The 19,389-nt window shown below is 36.4% G+C and overlaps 2 protein-coding genes across 2 annotated transcripts; one reads left to right on the forward strand and one right to left on the reverse strand.

Annotated features, from left to right (window-relative positions):
• The first annotated feature begins 1,406 nt into the window (after positions 1-1,406).
• Positions 1,407-3,642, forward strand: LOC148850838 (putative methyltransferase TCM_000336). Its single transcript, XM_088946705.1, has 4 exons — positions 1,407-2,101; positions 2,216-2,623; positions 2,757-3,029; positions 3,164-3,642. Exons 1-4 carry the CDS (start codon positions 2,027-2,029, stop codon positions 3,497-3,499), a joined length of 1,092 nt encoding a protein of 363 aa, XP_088802831.1. The 5' UTR covers positions 1,407-2,026; the 3' UTR covers positions 3,500-3,642.
• A 13,792-nt stretch (positions 3,643-17,434) lies between these two features.
• LOC148850839 (uncharacterized) lies at positions 17,435-19,100 on the reverse strand. Its single transcript, XM_088946493.1, has one exon. The coding sequence runs from the start codon at positions 18,400-18,402 to the stop codon at positions 17,674-17,676; it is 729 nt and encodes a 242-aa protein (XP_088802619.1). The 5' UTR covers positions 18,403-19,100; the 3' UTR covers positions 17,435-17,673.
• Between the last annotated feature and the right edge of the window lie 289 nt (positions 19,101-19,389).

A 19,389-nucleotide genomic window follows, 5' to 3' on the forward strand; every position in this document is an offset into this window, starting at 1 on the left:
TCCTTTCCTTCTCCTCTGTGTGGTGCGTTTGTTCGCATTGGTGTAAAGATCACAAAGATAGGAGTCATTAACCAGAGAAAAGAGCAAAGTAAATCTGATTTTTCACCTTTTTCCCCTCTTGTACTTGGCGCGTTTGTTGGTGCTGATGCGATGATCACAGTGATAGCTAATTAGCTAGGAGTGATAAACTGGAGAAAAGAACGAGTGTACAATAATTTTATCACCCCCAATCCCCCATAAGGCTGTATTTGTTTTTGGTGTTAATGCAAGTTGACATAAAATTCTATCGTTGGTTTGCAATATTTCTACGTGTTTGTTTTTACTGTAAATACAGATTGGTATAAAATTTCATATCTAATTGTATTTTCATGCATTTGTTTTTAATGTAAGGTTTATTCCATCGGTTGACTTTTTTACTGATAATCGATGTATTATTTACATTAATTCTTACATCAAAAAAAAAAAAAAAACTCCGACGATTCACTAAAATTTTAAACTGAATTTTACATCAATAAAATTTCCACCGAAAACAAACACAACTTAAATGACAAAAGATTTAGACACTAAGGTTGTATTTGATTACAACCTGCAATGCAAATTATTTGAGTGTAAACTATGACCTATTTTTGTTTCAAATTTTATTTTATTTTATTTGATTGCACATAGAAACGAAATAAATTATGACATAGAGCAGAATAAAGTAAAACCCAAAACAAAATTAAATGAGAATTTACATTTATTTCATTTACACTTTTATACATTTATACTAGTACAAATTTATTTATTTGCAATACAACCAAACAGAGTTAAAGTCCATTCAATGTGTGTTGAGCGCAAACATGCGAGACCAGTCTAGATCAGTAGGCATAAGGTTGTAAATGAGCGCTTAAAAACTTCTTTGGCACCTGTCCGTTAAGATTACCCTTGAAAAGATTCTTGTGCACAAATAACGGGTGGAGAGAAATTGAGATTCTTGTGCACAAATAATGGAGCATTCAGGAGTCAGCCTTGGATAAATGAAACCAACCAAATAATTGTTTTCGTCCTTTTTCTCTGGCCCAGATCTTCATTGAGATCATGGACGGTCCCATCTCCCTTTGATGCCAAAGGAATCCAGAGTGCAGTGCAGACATCTCCCCCAGTCACCACGTGGCCCGTGACATGGAGGGCATTAAGCGGAAGTGGTCCATCATCAATTATCACGGCATTAATTTATCATTTCATTATTCACATATTAGCCCTACGCGTGCTTATCGATCAAATCATCAAGCAAGCCATAGCCATCCCATCTTGTCGAGTGATCTGTGGGCAGAACAACGTAACCCTCTGCGATATATTTTTTTACTAGAACCCAGAAAAACCAGAGCAACCATACTTTAAAATGGAATGCTTCATTTGTTTTCATTGAGAGAGAACAAATGATAATGGGAGGACTACATGTATATATTTGACATTAACAGTATATATTTCTGTAAATTAACTCCAAGCTTCAGCTGATAGGGGCCAATTATGTTAGCCAATATTCCCCCCAGAAGACTGGCCTACTGAAATTTAAAAGACGACGTCGGTGACATAAGAGGTCACTAAGAACAATCCAAGTAAGTAGGAACTCACCCAATTCTGTTTGTGTGGAATGTTTCTTCCTTCTTTTATTTCTATTTTGTTTTATCTCTCTTCCTAGTTTCTTTCCTCTTCTTCTCTGAGTGGATGACGAAAGAACATCAGTTGATCTGATAGTTTTTGCAAATTAGACGGACAATAATACATACGTTAGGAACGGCCCTCATTCGCTCCCTAGAAAGCATATACTTAGTGGGAACCTTCCAAATTTGGTAGGATTCTTCCCCTACGGCCCTCTCTCTCTCTCCCCCTGCCTAGCAAATAGCCAAATAGCAATGAAAAACCACTCAAGGAGCACGGGCCGGTCCGCCCAAAAGAGAAGCTCTATAAAAACTGGGAACCGCCCACCATTAACCCAAATCATTAAGGAAGAGCAAGCTTCCATCGTTTAACGAAGTTTGCGAATATGGACGTCGAGAAAGTCTTCCACATGACAGGAGGATTTGGAGACACTAGCTATGCTGCAAATTCATCACTCCAGGTTACAATCTCTCTCTCTCTCTCTCTCTCTCTCTCTCTGCCGTTATACTTTTAGTCCTTCTATTAGCTTACTCTCATGCCATAATTCATCACTTACATGTTTGCTCCGCACCAGAAAAGAGCCTTTGACATGGTGAAGCATATCACCATCAACACCATCCTGGACCTTTATATAACAACAAGTACACAGGGCTTGGCGGTAGCTGATTTGGGTTGCTCATCGGGCCCTAATACTTTATCAGTGATAAGAGAAATTATTAATGCTGTTGAAGGGATGCGCCGTAGGATCTTACGTCCGAGGACAGAATTCCGAGTGTTTTTGAACGATCTCCCAACCAATGACTTCAATTCAGTCTTCATGGCCTTGCCAGATTTCTACAAGGAGCTTAAGAACGGAACGAGTGATGACGGCACTCCGTTTGTCTTCATATCTGGAGTTCCTGGATCTTTCTATGGGCGCCTTTTCCCCCGCAGTAGCTTGCATTTCATTCATTCCTCCTATAGTTTGCATTGGCTCTCTAGGGTAAGTAATCCGACCCTCCTATCATGTCAACCACCTGCCTGCTGCAAATTACTGTGACAGGTTTGTTTTCTGATCAGTAGTTCAATTATTTTTTGCCATGTGGTGTGATGACTTGGTGTGGTCTGTGGTGTAGGTTCCTCCGACACTTTATGATGAGAAGGGGCAGTCGAAAAACAAAGGGCAGATATACATATCCAAAGCAAGCCCCCCATCGGTATCGGATGCCTACTTGATGCAATTTCGAGAGGACTTGTCACTGTTCCTGAAATCAAGGTCTGAAGAACTGATGCCAGGAGGAAGAATGGTTTTAGTCTTTCTGGGAAGAAGAGGTCAAGATCATCTTGAAAGGGGCAACGCTTTCCTGTGGGAACTCCTCGCCCGATCGTTGGCTGCTATGGTCGCTCAAGTATGCACCATTAAATAGTTTAAATGCACAACCCTCACAACTACTATATATATAAATGGCCATTAATTAATCACGCTCAGGAGCTCAGTTCGTAAGGCTAATGATGTATAGTTTGTATGTTTGTGTTTGTGTAGGGAGAGGTGGAGGAAGAAAAACTGGATTCTTACGACGTTCATTTCTACGCCGCATCCAAAGATGAAATAGAAGATGAAGTGAGAAGAGAGGGATCCTTTGCTATTGACTGCTTGCAAATGTTCGAAATAGAAAGGGAGGTCAAACATGGTATGAGCTATGGACAGATTGTGGCGACGACGGTTAGGGCCATCCAGGAATCTATGATTTGCCATCATTTCGGGGAAGGAAGTGTGGACAGATTGTTTGAAACCTATGGTAGAATGGTCGATGACGAAATGGCTAAAGAAGAGATCAAGCCCATCACTTTTATTGCAGTTCTGAGAAAATCGATTTGAGTCCAGAAAACTTGTTTTGTTTCAGCATATATACTCGATCTTACCTGTATCCTATCGTAGTATTTGTGGGTTTGCAACATGGAAACTGACAAGTGTTGAATTTGGAATTGAATTGGGAATCCATTATTAATTAAGGTTGACAACTAGAGACCAAACAGAATTTCTTTCATTGATTACCATTAATTACTAGATTGGTAAAGGGACTTATGGTTTATTGCCCTCATATTATACTCAGCACTACTCTTAATCTACCGTTTCATGCAGGGGTCAAAATCCCAACCCTTGCCCCATTGATTGGTGCAATCGAGAATGAGTCCACTCGTAATAAACCTAACGAAGAAGAAAACTTGAACTTTGGTTTAAGGCTTTAATTTCGAGTTGTCTTCTTAAGCTTATTGATGCCGCTCAATGGGAGGTGATGCACGAAATGAGAGGTGCTAAGTTATAAGGATAGAGCTGCACTTCAAGACCTGTGATCAAGAAAGGGGTTGTCAGAAGCCCGAGGAGATGCTCCTCCAACGCTCAAGTCAGTAGGAGGTGATGGATGGCCGGGCCGAACTAAAAGGGTGTTGGTCCGAGCAAAATAGCAGTATAAGTGTCAAAAGTTGGGATCACTTACCTTGAGTATAGAATACATTTTTATAACCGAAGATCCATCTCTTGGTCGGATTGGGCGTCCAGGCTTGTTGGGATGAGATTACCCACCGAGGTATTTGGGGCAAAGTCTTAATACCCTGTGGAGTCGTCTTCCCCACTCCTCTTTATCCGTAGTTACGCTTATCCGCACTACAAGTATTTGACGTGGCTGAGGGGATAAGATGGGAGGCCACACTAATAGCGTAGCCCGGCCTAGGCCGCGGAATGAGTATGTGTTGCGGAGCTAGCCAAGCTATACCGACGTGGCTGGGATGACTAGGCGATGATTGGGCAGCTATGTGTCTCTCTGGACCAGCTCATCCATGAGCCCAATAGCTACCTATGTTGGTGTTTGTTTATGGGTGTTCATGTTTTAAGTTGTGTGGTGTGCAGTGTAGTTTTGGTTTTGTGCCTATAGTTGGCTTTGGATGATGCTTGTCTGGAGTTCAGAATCTTCGGATTAGCTGATCATTGCCCCAAGCTGTTCACCAGGCTGTGGACCTAAGTTGTATACTTGGTCTAGGCACCGATGTAAATGAATGTATTTGTTACTTTATTTTTGAAAACACAAATGTATTCGACTCTAATTAATCGTTTATGCACTCGATATCATATCCGAAGCATGCTGCAAAGCCTAGACTTTGTAGCTCTCACAGTTAAAAGACGCATTGAGTTTTGACATAAGATCTGGGTAACCCGAAAACCATTTGGCAGATGTGTGTCTTTCCGTGTGTCGTTTCGGGTCTTTCCATGCAAAATTAAAACACAAAAGACGTAATGGGCTTCTCACATCTTTTCGACATCCCATCTTCTGGCAGTTAGATATTTCAAATGCCAAACGGAAATAGACCAATTTTCAATCTTCCCAATTTGTAAATAGCTGAAGGATTGCATGAAAAGACACGCGAAACATGTCCTTTATACCTTTACTGGTTGAATGGAGAGAGAGAAGGCGAAGGCATATTGCATAAGCATCTAGAAAAAACCTTGTATGGGAATCAATCTTTTACTGATGATTAAACATGCTATCAATGACAGACTGATGCTTAACCCAATAGATTTGAAGTTTTGAACCAGATCAATTCTTGCTGCCTTCTACCAAATATCAATTCATGATATTGGAATTAACCTTTTACTGAAAGACCCATGTCTTCATTTCGATTTTGGAGTCTGAAAAAAACATATTCTCGTAAAGTATATAGGATCAATGTCACAAGTTCACAACTGCTGGGAACATAGTATGTGGAGTTTGCGTTTCTTAGAAACACTCTTGCGTCTGCGTCTTTCCAATTTGTGGCCATAATAAGTTGGATCCAGGAAAAGTAATATGTGCTTCTCACACTAATTATTTCGAACTTTAAACTTCAACCAGAAAAGTTCCTCTGAAATATAATGTTGAATAGTTTTGGATTGTCTTTTAAGAAATAAGAATGATGCAAAGCTGGAGCGTAGATGGAGATTGTGGGTCAAAGAAGGCGGCAAGGTTGGAGGGGAAGGACGAATATCATCAAGACCTTGTAAGTCGTTATCAGCAGACAAGAATTTTTTTAACTGGTAATGTGCAATTATATAATTCTGGAGTTCATAAACTATGGACAATGTAAGTACGAGAGAGAGAATGGATGTATGGTGGAATGTGGATGTTGAGATTTGAGAATGAATGCACCATCCTCGTCCTCTTTGGTTGGGGGGAGACAACTAGACCTGTTCATGGGACGGCCCGGTCAGGCCCAACTCCCAGACGGGCTTGAACGTGGTTATAGGTTTGCGGGCTTAAATTCGGGCCAAAAAGCCTAGCCTGCAATAAATTTGATCTGGGCTCGGGTTTTGTCAAAATAGTCTGGCCCGAGCCCAGTCTGGCCCGACCTAATATTAGACTTAAAGTGATTAATGTGGTTATGTCCATTTAAATAAATTTTTTTTTAAGAATGTAAAACCGTGTTTTAAAGTATAAAAGAAAGGGGAAAAAACCATCTTTTAGGCTCATTGTTCATTTAAATAGGAAAAAAAACTATATGAATTTTTAATTCTAATTTGAATAGGGAAATTTGTTTTTTTTTATTAGGTCGGACTTTAGGCTCAAGCTCAGGCTTCAGGCTTTTTATCAGGGCTCGGGCTCGGGCCTAGCATATTTCTCTTAATGACAAGTGAAAGCCCGGCCCGGCCCATGAACAGGTCTAGAGACAACTGTTCACATGTTTTGGCACTACTAGAATTAAATATCGATCGTCACATTTATGATTTATCCACTAGGAAATGACAGAGATGAGCGGCTTATGGTGACTTGGGTCCAGTCTATTAAGGCTAAAGAGTGCTCCTTCCTCGGAATGCCTAAACAAAGGTCCGAAGACTCCAAACCCGGATCGGCTTCACTCCTAGTGGATAGGTTACCCTGTATTTCCCTACCCTACCTTTTCCTTCAAACCAAACATAGCTTAAGGTTTAGCTCTGCCTCATAAATCGTAATCCCAGGCCTGAGTATAGAATCTCAAATCTGGGAAAAGATGGGAATCGGATCGCATTCACCAAAATCCCAATCCAACCCTATTATTGAAAATTGTATTCGGATTTCAATTTGAATACTAATGAAGTGGGATCAGATTTAGATTTAATTCAACTCTATTTTAATTTTTAAATTAGAAAAAAAATAAAAAGTTAATTATTTTTCAACTTTTATATATAATAAATGGGAAATTGTCTAAGACTCTCCATGGATTTTAAACATTTCTCTTAAACTCACCACAACTTTTCAAAATGTCTAAAGCTCACCATGTTAGTAAGTTTTTATTTTCCAAAACTCACCTCTTGTTAGTGCACCGGTAATGCTTCTTAACAGAGGTGTCCATGTCAGCATAAATAACAATTTAAATGACCAAGCTACCCTTGAATAGTGAGTTAGAGGGAAAATGGTCTTTTCAGTTTTCAATTTTCTTTTTTTTTTTAATTTTTAGTGTTTTGTTATAATTTTCAATGTTTTTTTATAATTTCTGTTTTTTTACGTTTTTCTATTTTCTATAATCTATAAAATTTCATGTACTTTTGTTATTTATTTGCAATTTCTGTGTTTTTCTATAATTTTTGGTATTTTTTCTACAATTTTTATTTTCTGATTCTGTTTTTCAATTTCTATAGTTTCTATAAATTGAAAATAATTTTTTATTTTGTTTGCAATTTCTATACTTTTTTATATTTTTTTAATTTATATATTTTTATGTATTTTATATTTGAAAATATTTTTTTAAACTTTTTTTCCTTTTTTCATGTTTAAATATTAAAATGGTAATATATTAACACCTGTTAATTTATTTTGTATATATTTTATATTTTTCATTAGACATTAAAATGGTAATATATTAACACTCGTTTGCCTGTTTAATGTCAAATTAGTGACATGGTGAGTTTTAGACATTTTGAAAAGTTGTTATGAGTTTAAGAAAAATGTTGAAAGCTCATGGTGAGTTTTAGATAATTTTCCATAATAAATTAATATAAATACAATATACTGAATTTATTTATATATAATATAAAAAATATTTTAAATACAACTATATAAATTTATATATTATTATAATATAAATGAATTAAATGGAGTCAAATTCCAATTCGATTTGAATGCATAATTACACCATCCAAATCCAGGATAATTAGAGGGCTGAAGAATTTAGGATAACATTAACAGGCCTAATTTAGATCTCATTTTTTGCTGCATTTTTTTTCTGTACTTGCATTAAATATGACAATCGATTGGTACAGAAGGAAATGCAGGAGTTTCGGACTTCTTTTTTAAGATCTGCCAAAACAAGATGTGTACAATGGGTTACACACCCAATCAAAAACGAACAAGTCAGCTGACAGAACCAGGTAGAGCGGTGGTGATTATAAAATCTATATTTTCATTTATTCCCATATACCACATGACAACTTTGGCAACCTCCATTATACTATACTAGGGGTGTCAATAGAGTGGTTTTGGGTTGGATCCCTTCCAAATCAAAATCAATTTGGATGGATTAGACATACCAGACATATTGAACTGGACTAGTTTAGATTTAATGGTCTAAAGTATTTATTGTATTGGATTGGACCTGGTCCATCCATATTGAATTTGGTTGGATTGAGCAAATATCTTATTCATTGATAAAAGATAAGAATATAGGTGTCAATGGACCAGGTTTGGATTGAAATCAATCTAAATTAAAACAAATTTCAATAAATTGAATGGTCCAAAATATTCATTGGATTGGACTTGATTCATTTGCAATGGACTCACATTGGACTGAATCTATTTGGACCAAATCCAGTCCAATTGGCACCCCTACATTAAACCCATCTCCATTTGTGGGCCTCCAAAGCCCATGGAACCGACGAATACCTGGGTGAGATACAAGACAAAATAATATGGCTTTGTTCACTAACATCTGTCTACGTTTTCTCATGGAAGTGAACTCAGTGAATCAGGGGCTATCTAGTTTCGTTGCCGTTGTATTAAAAAAAGAAAAAAAAAAACCCTATTATACGGTAATCATCATGAAAAACAAAATTAAAAATCATTTTTTTGATAATTAGGCGCTATTAAACGCCATTAAACACCTCATAAGTTAAATAGTGAAAAATGCCTTTGTTAAGGGAACATAAAAATAAAAAAATAAAAAAATAATCTTCCAGTACTTCCACACAAATAAGACAAATGTATGTCTTTCTTTAATATATGATTTAATCAAACAATGTTTCAAGTTTCATTGGGGAAATACCTATATAGTGGTGAATTGGCACTATTTTCCAGATAAAATAGTAGTAGAACCAAACACCACCTTATACATGACGATGTTGGCCCACTGCAAGTTTGGCAGTGATATTGGGGTGGGGGGTGGGGGGTGTTGCGGGGTTAGTCCATCTCCCATCCCCTTGAACCCCACCCAACCCTGGTGGCAACGGGATTTGATCTCCGGTTTTCTTGCAGTGGGCATTGGGCGGGGTTAGCCCATCTCCCATCCCTTTGAACCCCACCCAATCCTGGTGGCAACTGGATTTGATCTCCGGTTTTCTTGCAGTGGGCATTGGGCGGGGTTAGTCCATCTCTCATCCCCTTGAACCCCCACCCAACTCTGGTGGCAACGGGATTTGATCTCCGGTCTTGAATATATGGCATTGTTAACGAGAAAAAAGAAAATAAAAGATAAAAGAGCTCATATGCAGATATGCCGTTTTACAGTTTGATTGTATATTAAGCCTGGATCAAGCAACCCTTTCTGTTTTTTTTTTTTTTTAGCCCAGTTAAACGGTTTTCGAATATTGGACGCGTCTTCTTACATATGAGATTGGTAAAAGGAAATATCATGTTTTATGCTTTTTTTTCAGTTTCTTTTCATTCTATTCGGAAAAAAAAAAAAAAAACAGAGAAAAATTGCACACTTTATAATCTAGGATTGCAATACTTAATTCTTAAAGTCTCAGTTTGGAAGGAGTATAAATACAAATATGTAGAGTGTAAAACCTTGGTTTTATATTATTTTGTATGTATTTATATTGTACATGTTTGTATTTGCACTCTATCCAAATTGTGCTTAAGGCTGTGTTTGGTTATTTGATTGTAGTGCAATTTTATTTGCATTAGTACAAATGCATGGAAATGCAAATTTTCATTTAATTTTGTTTTGGGTTTTATTTTATTTTATTTCATATTTTAATTTACTTTATTTGTAATGCAATCAAAGAAAACAAGTTAAAATTTGAAACAGAAATATGTCAGAATTTATACTCAAATCATTTGCACTGCCACAGTTTCGCATCAGTGCAAATTTATTTACATTGCAACTAAACACAGCCTAAGGCTAAGTTTGGAAGGATTACAAAATCCAAATATGTACACTACAAAACCTTGTATTTTGTATGTATTTGCACTGTACATATTTGTATTTATATTTTTTCCAAACTGAGCCTAAACAACAATTAATAGATGAAGGTATGAAAATTGAGCGTGATCATTCCTAAGCTAGCCCACCTGGCCCATAAATTTCTGGTTCTGGGCCTCTAGTTTTGTGTCTAGTGCAGGGCTGCACTAGGCATGACAAAGAATGCTAGGTCGAAAGTCCGACTGGCCCATTATCACCATCAATGACAATAAGTAGTCATTGCTAATTACAACATCAACACCCTCGAGCTCAAGGTTGCAAGATGAGCCTTATGCAAATCTATAGGCCTGTTTGGTGTTTATAAAAGGACGTTACGTGTCTATTATAATTTATAATTGAAATATTCGTTGCCATGTCGTTGCCATGGATAAGGTATAACAAGTTGATATAACAAAAAGAATGGAATTATCACTTAACCAACTAGTCAGCCAATTGTGGCTGATGTTGGTCTCAAAATAATATAATTGAGCCCAGATAGATATTATCTTCATTTCTATAAACAAAAGAAAACAGGTCCTACTATTGGATAAACGATGACCTGAAATCAAGAGAAAACAATATAATAGAGCCCAGAGATTATCTTCATTTCTAGTCTTTGTGGAAATTACCATTCTAATCCCCCTAGTTGGGTCCTAGACGATATTGGTGTAACATATAAGTCATATCATCATTCTTATGAAACATTATATATCTTCTTCAAGTGTAAAGAACAATATCAGTCTTCTTAAATCTCCCACTTGAATAGAATGAACCTAGAAGCCCCATATTGGACAAAAGTAGCAGAGAGGGTTGGGAAAGGAAAGAGGACATCTAATTTTTGGACAATTGACAAGGACACCAACTTTAATTAACCCATTGGAATTCTCTTCTTGGTTTTGCAAAATTAATTTTGATTTTGTTATTGTAAGCTATAGCCACTGTTTGGGCGTTGTCCAATTCTTTCAACTTTCACTTTGTTCTTAGCTGAACCACCATCCACCCAAATTAATACAAATAAGTATTAAACCTCATGACATCTTCACTGTCACAACTCACAAATGTGAGAGAGTAGGTGATAACCCTAGTTTTAATATCAAAGTTGATGGAATCAAGGAAGCACATATGACATATATGTTGAGATTGAGAGGGAGAGATAGAGAGAAAGAGAGAGGTAACATGTGCAGGTAAGTTATTCTATTGACGTGTGTGTGTATTTATTTGCACCAAAATAGGTCCACCGCTGCTTTGTCGGTTCTGGCCAAAAGAGCTCCTTTTTTTTTTTTTAATCAATTCTCAACGAACAATGACATTCCCCAGATAGATGTTGTGAAGTGTAAAAGAGAACTTGTCCCACCCTTTTTATACTTGAAATATGCAACAAATTAATTGTGACATTGTGGATAAAGCTTTCTGTCTATTTTAGTTCTTATATTCTACTTTTTCTCTTGAGGGGTAGGTGGGGACTGGGGATTGAGCCATTGCCTTTGCCTTGTTCAATGAATGAACTGATCAAGTCCAACCATAACAGCAAAAGGAGTGGGAGTGATCACTGATGAGATTATTGGCTACGTATGACGAATGAATATGAAACTTGAGAATTGAGATGGTTCACGTACAGGAATTATGATGAAGTAACCAATCAACCTAGCCTAGCATTGCGTGTCACAGTAACCCAGTAATAATAAGTAGTAGTTTTGGCGACAAGGGCCCACCTTGTTCCGGCCGACAGGAAGGAATAGGGTCCACACATCTCAATAGAGGCAGAGAGCCAGAGCCCAGAGGACTGGAAGAGCCTCCCCAGCTCCCACTTCACACATCCCAGCGATCTTCTTTGAGAATTGAGGTTGCTGATCGCTTGAATAATTTCATTAATTATACGTTCAATAATTTCAAAACTATTTTATTTCTCTGCTTTGTGCTTTCTCTACGGGCCTACGGCATCAAGACAAGGTATAATTACAAACCATCGTTTTTAAAACCGGATCAGACCGAAAGGTCGGATCAGAAAAATCGTTCATTCAACTGATTGGTTCTGTTTCATCCTAAAACTGTTTTTTTTTTATAAAAAATTATTGATTTAGTCAATAAACAGTTGATTCGGGTGATCGAACCATCAACCTGAACGATAATTTTTAAATATTTCTTATTATTATTTTTTATTTTTTTAAGTCAGAACAGGGCATCTATTTAAATTAAACAGTTGGACCATTCAACCAGAGACCAGTCCCCACAACAGTTTCCTGTTGATCCAATTTTAAAAACCATGCTCCAAACAAATGTAGTAATGTTAAAATAAACTTGATAAATTATACTTATTGAATGCCCACAACATAATTTGCAGAGGTCTTCACTCTCCACACCACATGAAAGTGTATATGTATATAATTGGGACAGACCAAGAGTTATTCCCATCAACCCTAGCCAGTTATCCCCGCCTTAATGGTTCATGATGTTGACCTTGCAGAGAGAGAATCAATCCCCCTTCCCTTCGTTACCATGACAAATTTAATCCTCACAAACACGTTAAAATTAGGGTTCCTTACGAAACCAGTAATTAAGATGGTGTTTTACCGGTGGGTGAAGTCTGAAGTGTCCAAACTTGGAACCCCTTCCTCACTTTATCCTAATCCTACCAAATATATCAAAAAACTATTATATAACAAATAAAAATTACTACTTCAGACTTTTTTTTCTTTTTTTTTTAATTAAATTCAGTCTACGTTTGGCCGGGTAGAGGCTAGAGAGAGAGATTCAAAACTGAATGACTTTTGGGGTTAAGTGGGGCCTCAGACTTGGCTTTGACAGCAACTAAGCAGTACATGGAAAAGAAAACACAAGCAGGCCTCGGAGACAAAGATATTATTGCAGGGGAAAGGAGACAAATATTTATGTTATTTTATATCTTTACATCCTTTATTTGTTTATTACAAAGAAATAAGATGTTAGACCCAAGAGGGGCTTCAATTCATTTGGCAAAGCTATCTCAAATAACATGCCGACAGTTGACAAATATGGATAGTTACTTATTACTTAGGTAGATTGAATACTTAATTACTGGTATGTAAGAGGTTCAAACATGTCTAATCTGTGACACATGCCTTCAGAATTACTAAATTAGGGTAAAAATAATGCATATTAACCCAATTCAGTGATCTTTTTTTTGTTGTTTTTTTCTTAAATTGAGCTGTTTGGTGGAATGGAATTCCTCATTTAAAGGAATGGCAATTCCTGAGATTCATATTCTAGCCAATTCAAAATCAAGAAATAAAAGAAAAAAAAAAAAAGACTAGTGACTTAAACACCCCCCCCCAAAAAAAAAGTCCTATTTTATCCATCGCCACCCTCTTTGGGAGTTATATATACATTCACCTTGGGGGGATGTAGGAGAATTTGCTTCTTCCGTGAACCAAATACACCCTAACTTTTTCATTTCCATTTATTTCTTACTGTCGGTATGAACATCTTTTAGTTTGAATGAATCTCGTTTGGTGAATACTAGTGAAATGGTCCATGTCATGGTTTTTAAAACTGAACCGGTGACCGAATCGGTCAGGGCCTAGGGGTCATGTCATTTTCATTCAGCCCGAACATTCGGTCCATTCTAACAAAATATTAAAAAATTAAACAAAATGAAAAACGGTCAAAACCGTTTGAACAGTTAATTGGCCGATTCAGCGGTTTGCTGACTAAAATCAATGGTTTTGGGGAAAACGGAACCGGTCAGATGACCGTTCCCGGTTTTTCCAGTCCGGTTTTGAAAACAGTGGTCCATGTGATACACCAGGTATTTGATATTGATGGCAAAGTTTGACTATGTTGTATAGATGAAAATTCATATACCATTCAAGTCATAAGACAATAATATAATACATAAAAAAAAAAAAAAACTATCATCACAAAATGCCATGATCTGAACTTTACAATATGCACATAATATTGGTTGCAAATGCATCAAATTGAAACATTAATGCACCAAATCAATAACAAAATTATGGAGAATAGTAGATGCCACTCTTAACTAATCTCTTGTTTTGTGATAATCTAAAATCTATAAGAATAATTACTATTAATGGTTAGAAGTAAACAAAGCTATTATGTTAATTTATTAAAGTAACAATTGAATAGCAGAAATCGTTATTTAAAACGACTATTAAATAACTTACATTTAAGCCTAAACACATTTTCTTCTTACTTTTTAACCAAGAGGATATACAGAAATTAATTGGGAGCAAAATTTATCAACCAACCACTAAAGTAACATGTATGCAAACACCTTCTAGCTAGGCATGTTGAGCACCTTTGCACATTTATCCAAGAATAAAACAATCAAACATTTCATAATGTGTCACTGTGTTGCATACGAATGAGGTGATGAGTTGGAGGTCTTACTTAACAATATTACACATGATAATATATACAATGGGAAAAAATAGAAAGTTGAAGGTAAAGTTGTGAAGTAAAATTGAGGTCTTTTGACCAAAACAAGTGCAATATTCTCACTTTTCAGTATGGTATAGATTTATAATTTATGTTATTTTTTCTTCAATTTTTATGATTTTCTATAATTTTTATAAACTTTCTACGTGTTCCTTTGTTTTTTGTAACATATTATTTTCTTCATTTTCTATGTTTTTTCATAATTGTTTTGCAATGACATATATACACCGGGAAAAAATAGAAAGTTGAGGGTAAAGTTAGAAAGCAAATTAAGGTCTTTTGACCAAACCAATTGCAACATTCTCATTTTTTTTTACTACGGTATAGAAATTTCTACGATTTTCTATATTTTTTGTAAATTTTTTATGCATTTCTTTGTTTTTATATAACTTATATTATTCTCTTCTTTTTATGTTTTTCATAATTATTTTGTAATGACAATATATACAACTTATTACGTTAACGGAGACAATCGAAATAGAGGAGAAATGGGAAAAAATATCTGAAAAACAGGGAGAAAACAAAAAAAAAAAAAAAAGAAGTTTTCATTTAATCATCGAATTGATTGTTCGACGATGAAATAGAGAGGTCGAAAAAATCCATTCCTCCCTTCAATTCAAAACCATGGTTTGGGCAAACCATCCAATACTTGACACATGTTGACTCTAATCAGTAAAAAGGTTTATCAGGTAAGTGCTTTGGGAGAAGATCATATAAGGCCTAAAAGGAGAGAGGAATAGGTTCCACAACGGTTTTATTATTATTATTTTATTTGCTTTATCCAATTACAAATGCTAACCATTAATTAAATAAAATTAGAAAATAAAAACCATAAAGGATAAAAATGAAAAATGAAAATCAGGCTTTTTGATGAAACATGTAGGGTCTTACGTATACATTTTCACTTGGGTCTCATTGGAGATACATGGTGGCTTATGTTTGGTCAATTTGGCATCGGTTTTCTTTCAATTATATTGGCAAGTGCTTATGGCTATGCCCATGAATCAAGTTGGGTAATAGAATAATATAAAGTTTTCGAAAAAAAATACTTTTAATGTATAAAGAAGTGATTATATATTCAAGTATTATTCTCCAATAAGTGGTATTTATAAATGGGTCTGCTAGAATTGGATATAGGATTCATTTTCTTTTACCTATCTATAGAAAAGTATACAATTAATGGCTAAATCCATTGAACCTAATAATTAATGGCTTTGCATATACATAATATTCAAATTCTCTCTCCTCCTTTTCTTTGCTTCCCAACCCCATAAAAATTTTGTGGGTTATTTGATTTTTTTTTTTTTTAAATAAAAACATCAAACATTGGGTTGTTTATTAAGAAACTAAATCTTAATCATTCCCTCATAGAACACGAGCATCTTTTAATGCCAATTTGTGGATCTTTCGGGTTTCTTCTAATATATATTATAATATAATGGCAGCTTATTTTTTATCAAGTGTAAAAGCAATAGATACAAGAAAACATCTTAGTTTCTCCCATTAATGGATTAGAGCAAGGTAGGACAGTATTGCTATAAACAAAGACGTGAATATACAAAAACAAATTCTACAAAAGTCATCGCCCGTTGGAACCCACCACTAAATACCACATTGGACATTGTCAAAGCATATTTTCATGTTATAGATGGGCTCTTTTAGAGATGAAAAAAAAATGCAAAAGAAGAAGAAAAGAGAAAATGAAGAAAGGGAAAGGAAAGCAAAGCAAAGCAAAGGGGAAGATGTTGAGATGTACCTTTAGGTAGGGAATATTATAGAAAGATGGCAGTGGTAAGTGGCAATAACTTAGTAATCCTTTTAGCATCCCCACAGAGCGAGAGGAGAAGCAAAATTCCTCACCCACTCCATAATCCTTCTCGTAGTGGAGATAATTATGAGAATCTTCACAAAAGTAAGCAAAAAATTAGAAATTATTTGGCTAAGAATCTATTATGTGTAAATTAAAAGTGAACAAAAAAGTAATAACTTCTTTCATCTTTAAGATGGAAGCATTCGGACAAGAAGCAAGCCCTCAGTCCAGTCCCTGGGAAAATGGTGCTAAGAAGAAAAGAAATGGTTGTATAACGGACTACGAAATGATTGCAGATCTCTTCCTCTTTTTCATCCTTCAATTCCACTGTCTCTTTTTTGAGTGGCTTTCTTTGAAATCAGAAATCCTGGTCTGGTCCCTGAAAATAGGTCTCATGATTTCCCAGACTTAGGAGCAGGAGTATCTATAGAAACAACATAGATAGTCGTCAATCGAACATCAAATCATAACTGATCATCCAGGTGATAAACATAAATCCATAATCTTCAATCAATCCCATTAATGGGGTCATCATCCAAAGAGAAAACAAAAATCATCCTTTTAACATCCATGAATGAAAAAGTAAGCAATAAACACAAAAAAAATAATAATAATAAATAAATAAAAAAGGAGGAACAAAAATTTAGAGGAAGGGTTACACATTCCACAATTTTATTTAAATAATTTATTTATATTAAAGAAAAACAAATTTTGCTTTGTAGAGTGGTGGTACTGTGGTACCCTCATTTCAATGTCTTGGAAGAATGAAGAAGAACCATTCCCTTCCTTTCTTCTTGCTTCCTTTTTCCCCTCCCACATGATCAAAACAAATGAAAATGCTTCTTTAAAATTCAATCCGTGCAAGACAGCGAGCAATGTCCAGTCTCAGTCTATCGACTGTCTCCCGCATCCCGAATCCCCAATCTGTTTTTTAATAATCTATATTTTTTGTTAATGTTTTAAAAAGTCAGGAAGGAAAAGAAAAGAAAAGAAAGAAATTTATTCCTTCCTATTTTCTTTTGCTAAATACCAACCGAATAATTTCCGCTTACAGATAAGGGGAATCAATCAATTTAACAAAATGGTTTATCAGAAAACATTTCTTTAATTTGCTTAGCTAAATTAATAACTCATCAGAACAAGTTAATCAAATGGTTCAGATTTTGAAAGCAGCACTCTCCATTCTCATATAACATAGGAGGGGAAGAAAGAGAATTACTCCTTACTTCATTACACTGTACAGCCTCAAACAGCATTATGAGAGAAAAGGAAAGAAAGAAGAAAATTAACAATTAAACCCAAAAATGAAAAAAGAAAAATGAGATGATTTTTCTACAGCGCAGAGTTTTATATTTCAAGTGATTTTTATTTTCTTTTTCTTCTCTTGCGAATTAGCCTAATCAGCTTTGAGTCTGAAGAACGATAGCCATGGATTCCTCCCTTTGAAACTTCTGCTGCTTCGCTATGAAGGCTTCAATCTTGCGACGGAACTCCTCGTTACTCAAATCAGACTCGGAATATGACGCCTCCTCCGCTTTTGCGTCGGACTCTTCAAGTTTCCAGCATTTCTCCGTTTCCGACCGCCGGAGCTCCTTAAGCATTTTTTCTTGACTCTCGTGCTTGAAGTTCTCCGAGTGACTCCTCTGATAAGTCTTGGTAACTGGAACCATTTCAACGTCTCGATATGTCGGAGAAACTGTGCTTTCTTCGCTAACAGTTTCCTTGTCTTCGTATACGATGACCTCTGGCGCCGGTTCGGGACGTTCCGGTTGGATCCTATGACGGTTTTCGCTGCTCTTCACGAACTCGTCGTAGAGATCAGTGCTGGAGGTATTTGCGGAAGCATTTTGGCCAGAGAACTGGCCGGATTTCGCGAACAGAATGATGATGATAGCGTTACCGACTAAGAAAACAAATCGAGGACTAGCAAGTACCACACATAGCTCCCGGAAATACTCGCCGGAGATCCTGACGATAATCGGAAGGCGAGTGGAAAACCAGGAGAATATGATGAGAGCAACACATAACTCAACGCAGCGGAAGAGGTTGGCAATCTTGCGAAGGCGATGGTACCTGAGCATAGCGTTCGCCTTCTCTGCTTTAATGTTGTCGAAATCGAAAGAATCCATTATCAGGAGACAACAAAGATGGATAGACGGTTCTTATTTGTTGGAGACTGAATGTAAGAGAACAAGTGTCGGAAGCCGAACCGAGTGCAGAGAAACGGAACCCAACAAACGTCAAGACATAGTTTTTGACAGATTTATGAAAATTTACACCTGGAAAGCGCTTTCTGGAACTGTGTTGGAACTCAGGTTTGCCGATCAAAGCTTCAACGCCGACGATGAAGTGACAAAATGGATTACGCTGGAATGATGCCGGGTTATGAGCTGTTATATAAAAGCAGAAAGCAGCCAGAAGGCTTTGTCAGTTTGTCTAGGGAAGACGAGAAAAAGCAAGAGATTACGAAGAAAAGAGAAGAGAATCTGAAGAGATTTTGATGCTTGGACACTGATTTTGCGGGAATGGTAAGATGGAAACAGAGCTGAGAAAGGAATGGAAATCTGAGAAGGAAAATCTGGAAGAGAGTAGAGAAAAAAAGAGAGGAAGAGTGATATGGACCGTGCGACTGCAAGATGTACTGTTGTTTGTGCTTTCCACTTCCTTTTTTCCCTCTTTTTTGTTTTCTAACTTTCGGAAACAGGAGTGGAGGAGGAAACTCTTTCGACTACAGAGTTCAGACTTCTGAGAGAAAGAGTCGTTTCCTGACTTTCGTCTTTGAGAGGAGAGAGAATGAGGACTTATTAGGGAGGAGGGATAACCGAACGTGAACCTTCTCGGTGGTGCAGGTTCGCCTTTTATAGGCCGGCTCCAGAGCAAAATCTACCTTTGCATTTATCTGTAAATTTTTTTTCTATGTTATTAATTGATTATTATTTATATGAATTGTTATTTTAATGAACCTTGGTTGAACCAAAACGCGAGCGATCTATCTTAGACCACGCGTGGCGTGGGTCATTGATTTGAGCTTGTCCTGGTTTGGCTTGCGTTTGTCTGTCTATGTCTGTGTGTTTCCGTACGGACAACTGCTAGCGTGGCGATGGCCGATGGGCCCC

The sequence above is a fragment of the Nelumbo lutea genome, chromosome 5, assembly GCF_056320005.1.
Source record: "Nelumbo lutea isolate HS-2025 chromosome 5, American lotus-T2T, whole genome shotgun sequence".
Taxonomy (NCBI): Eukaryota; Viridiplantae; Streptophyta; class Magnoliopsida; order Proteales; family Nelumbonaceae; genus Nelumbo; species Nelumbo lutea.

Bases quoted from the DNA above. Each gene is read 5' to 3' on its own strand.
- LOC148850838 (XM_088946705.1), top strand. From the start codon at position 2,027: ATGGACGTCGAGAAAGTCTTCCACATGACAGGAGGATTTGGAGACACT. The intron at 2,624-2,756 runs GTAAGTAATCCG...TCTGTGGTGTAG, and splicing joins GTTTGCATTGGCTCTCTAGG to GTTCCTCCGACACTTTATGA. The intron at 3,030-3,163 runs GTATGCACCATT...GTGTTTGTGTAG, and splicing joins TGGCTGCTATGGTCGCTCAA to GGAGAGGTGGAGGAAGAAAA.
- LOC148850839 (XM_088946493.1), bottom strand. From the start codon at position 18,402: ATGGATTCTTTCGATTTCGACAACATTAAAGCAGAGAAGGCGAACGCT.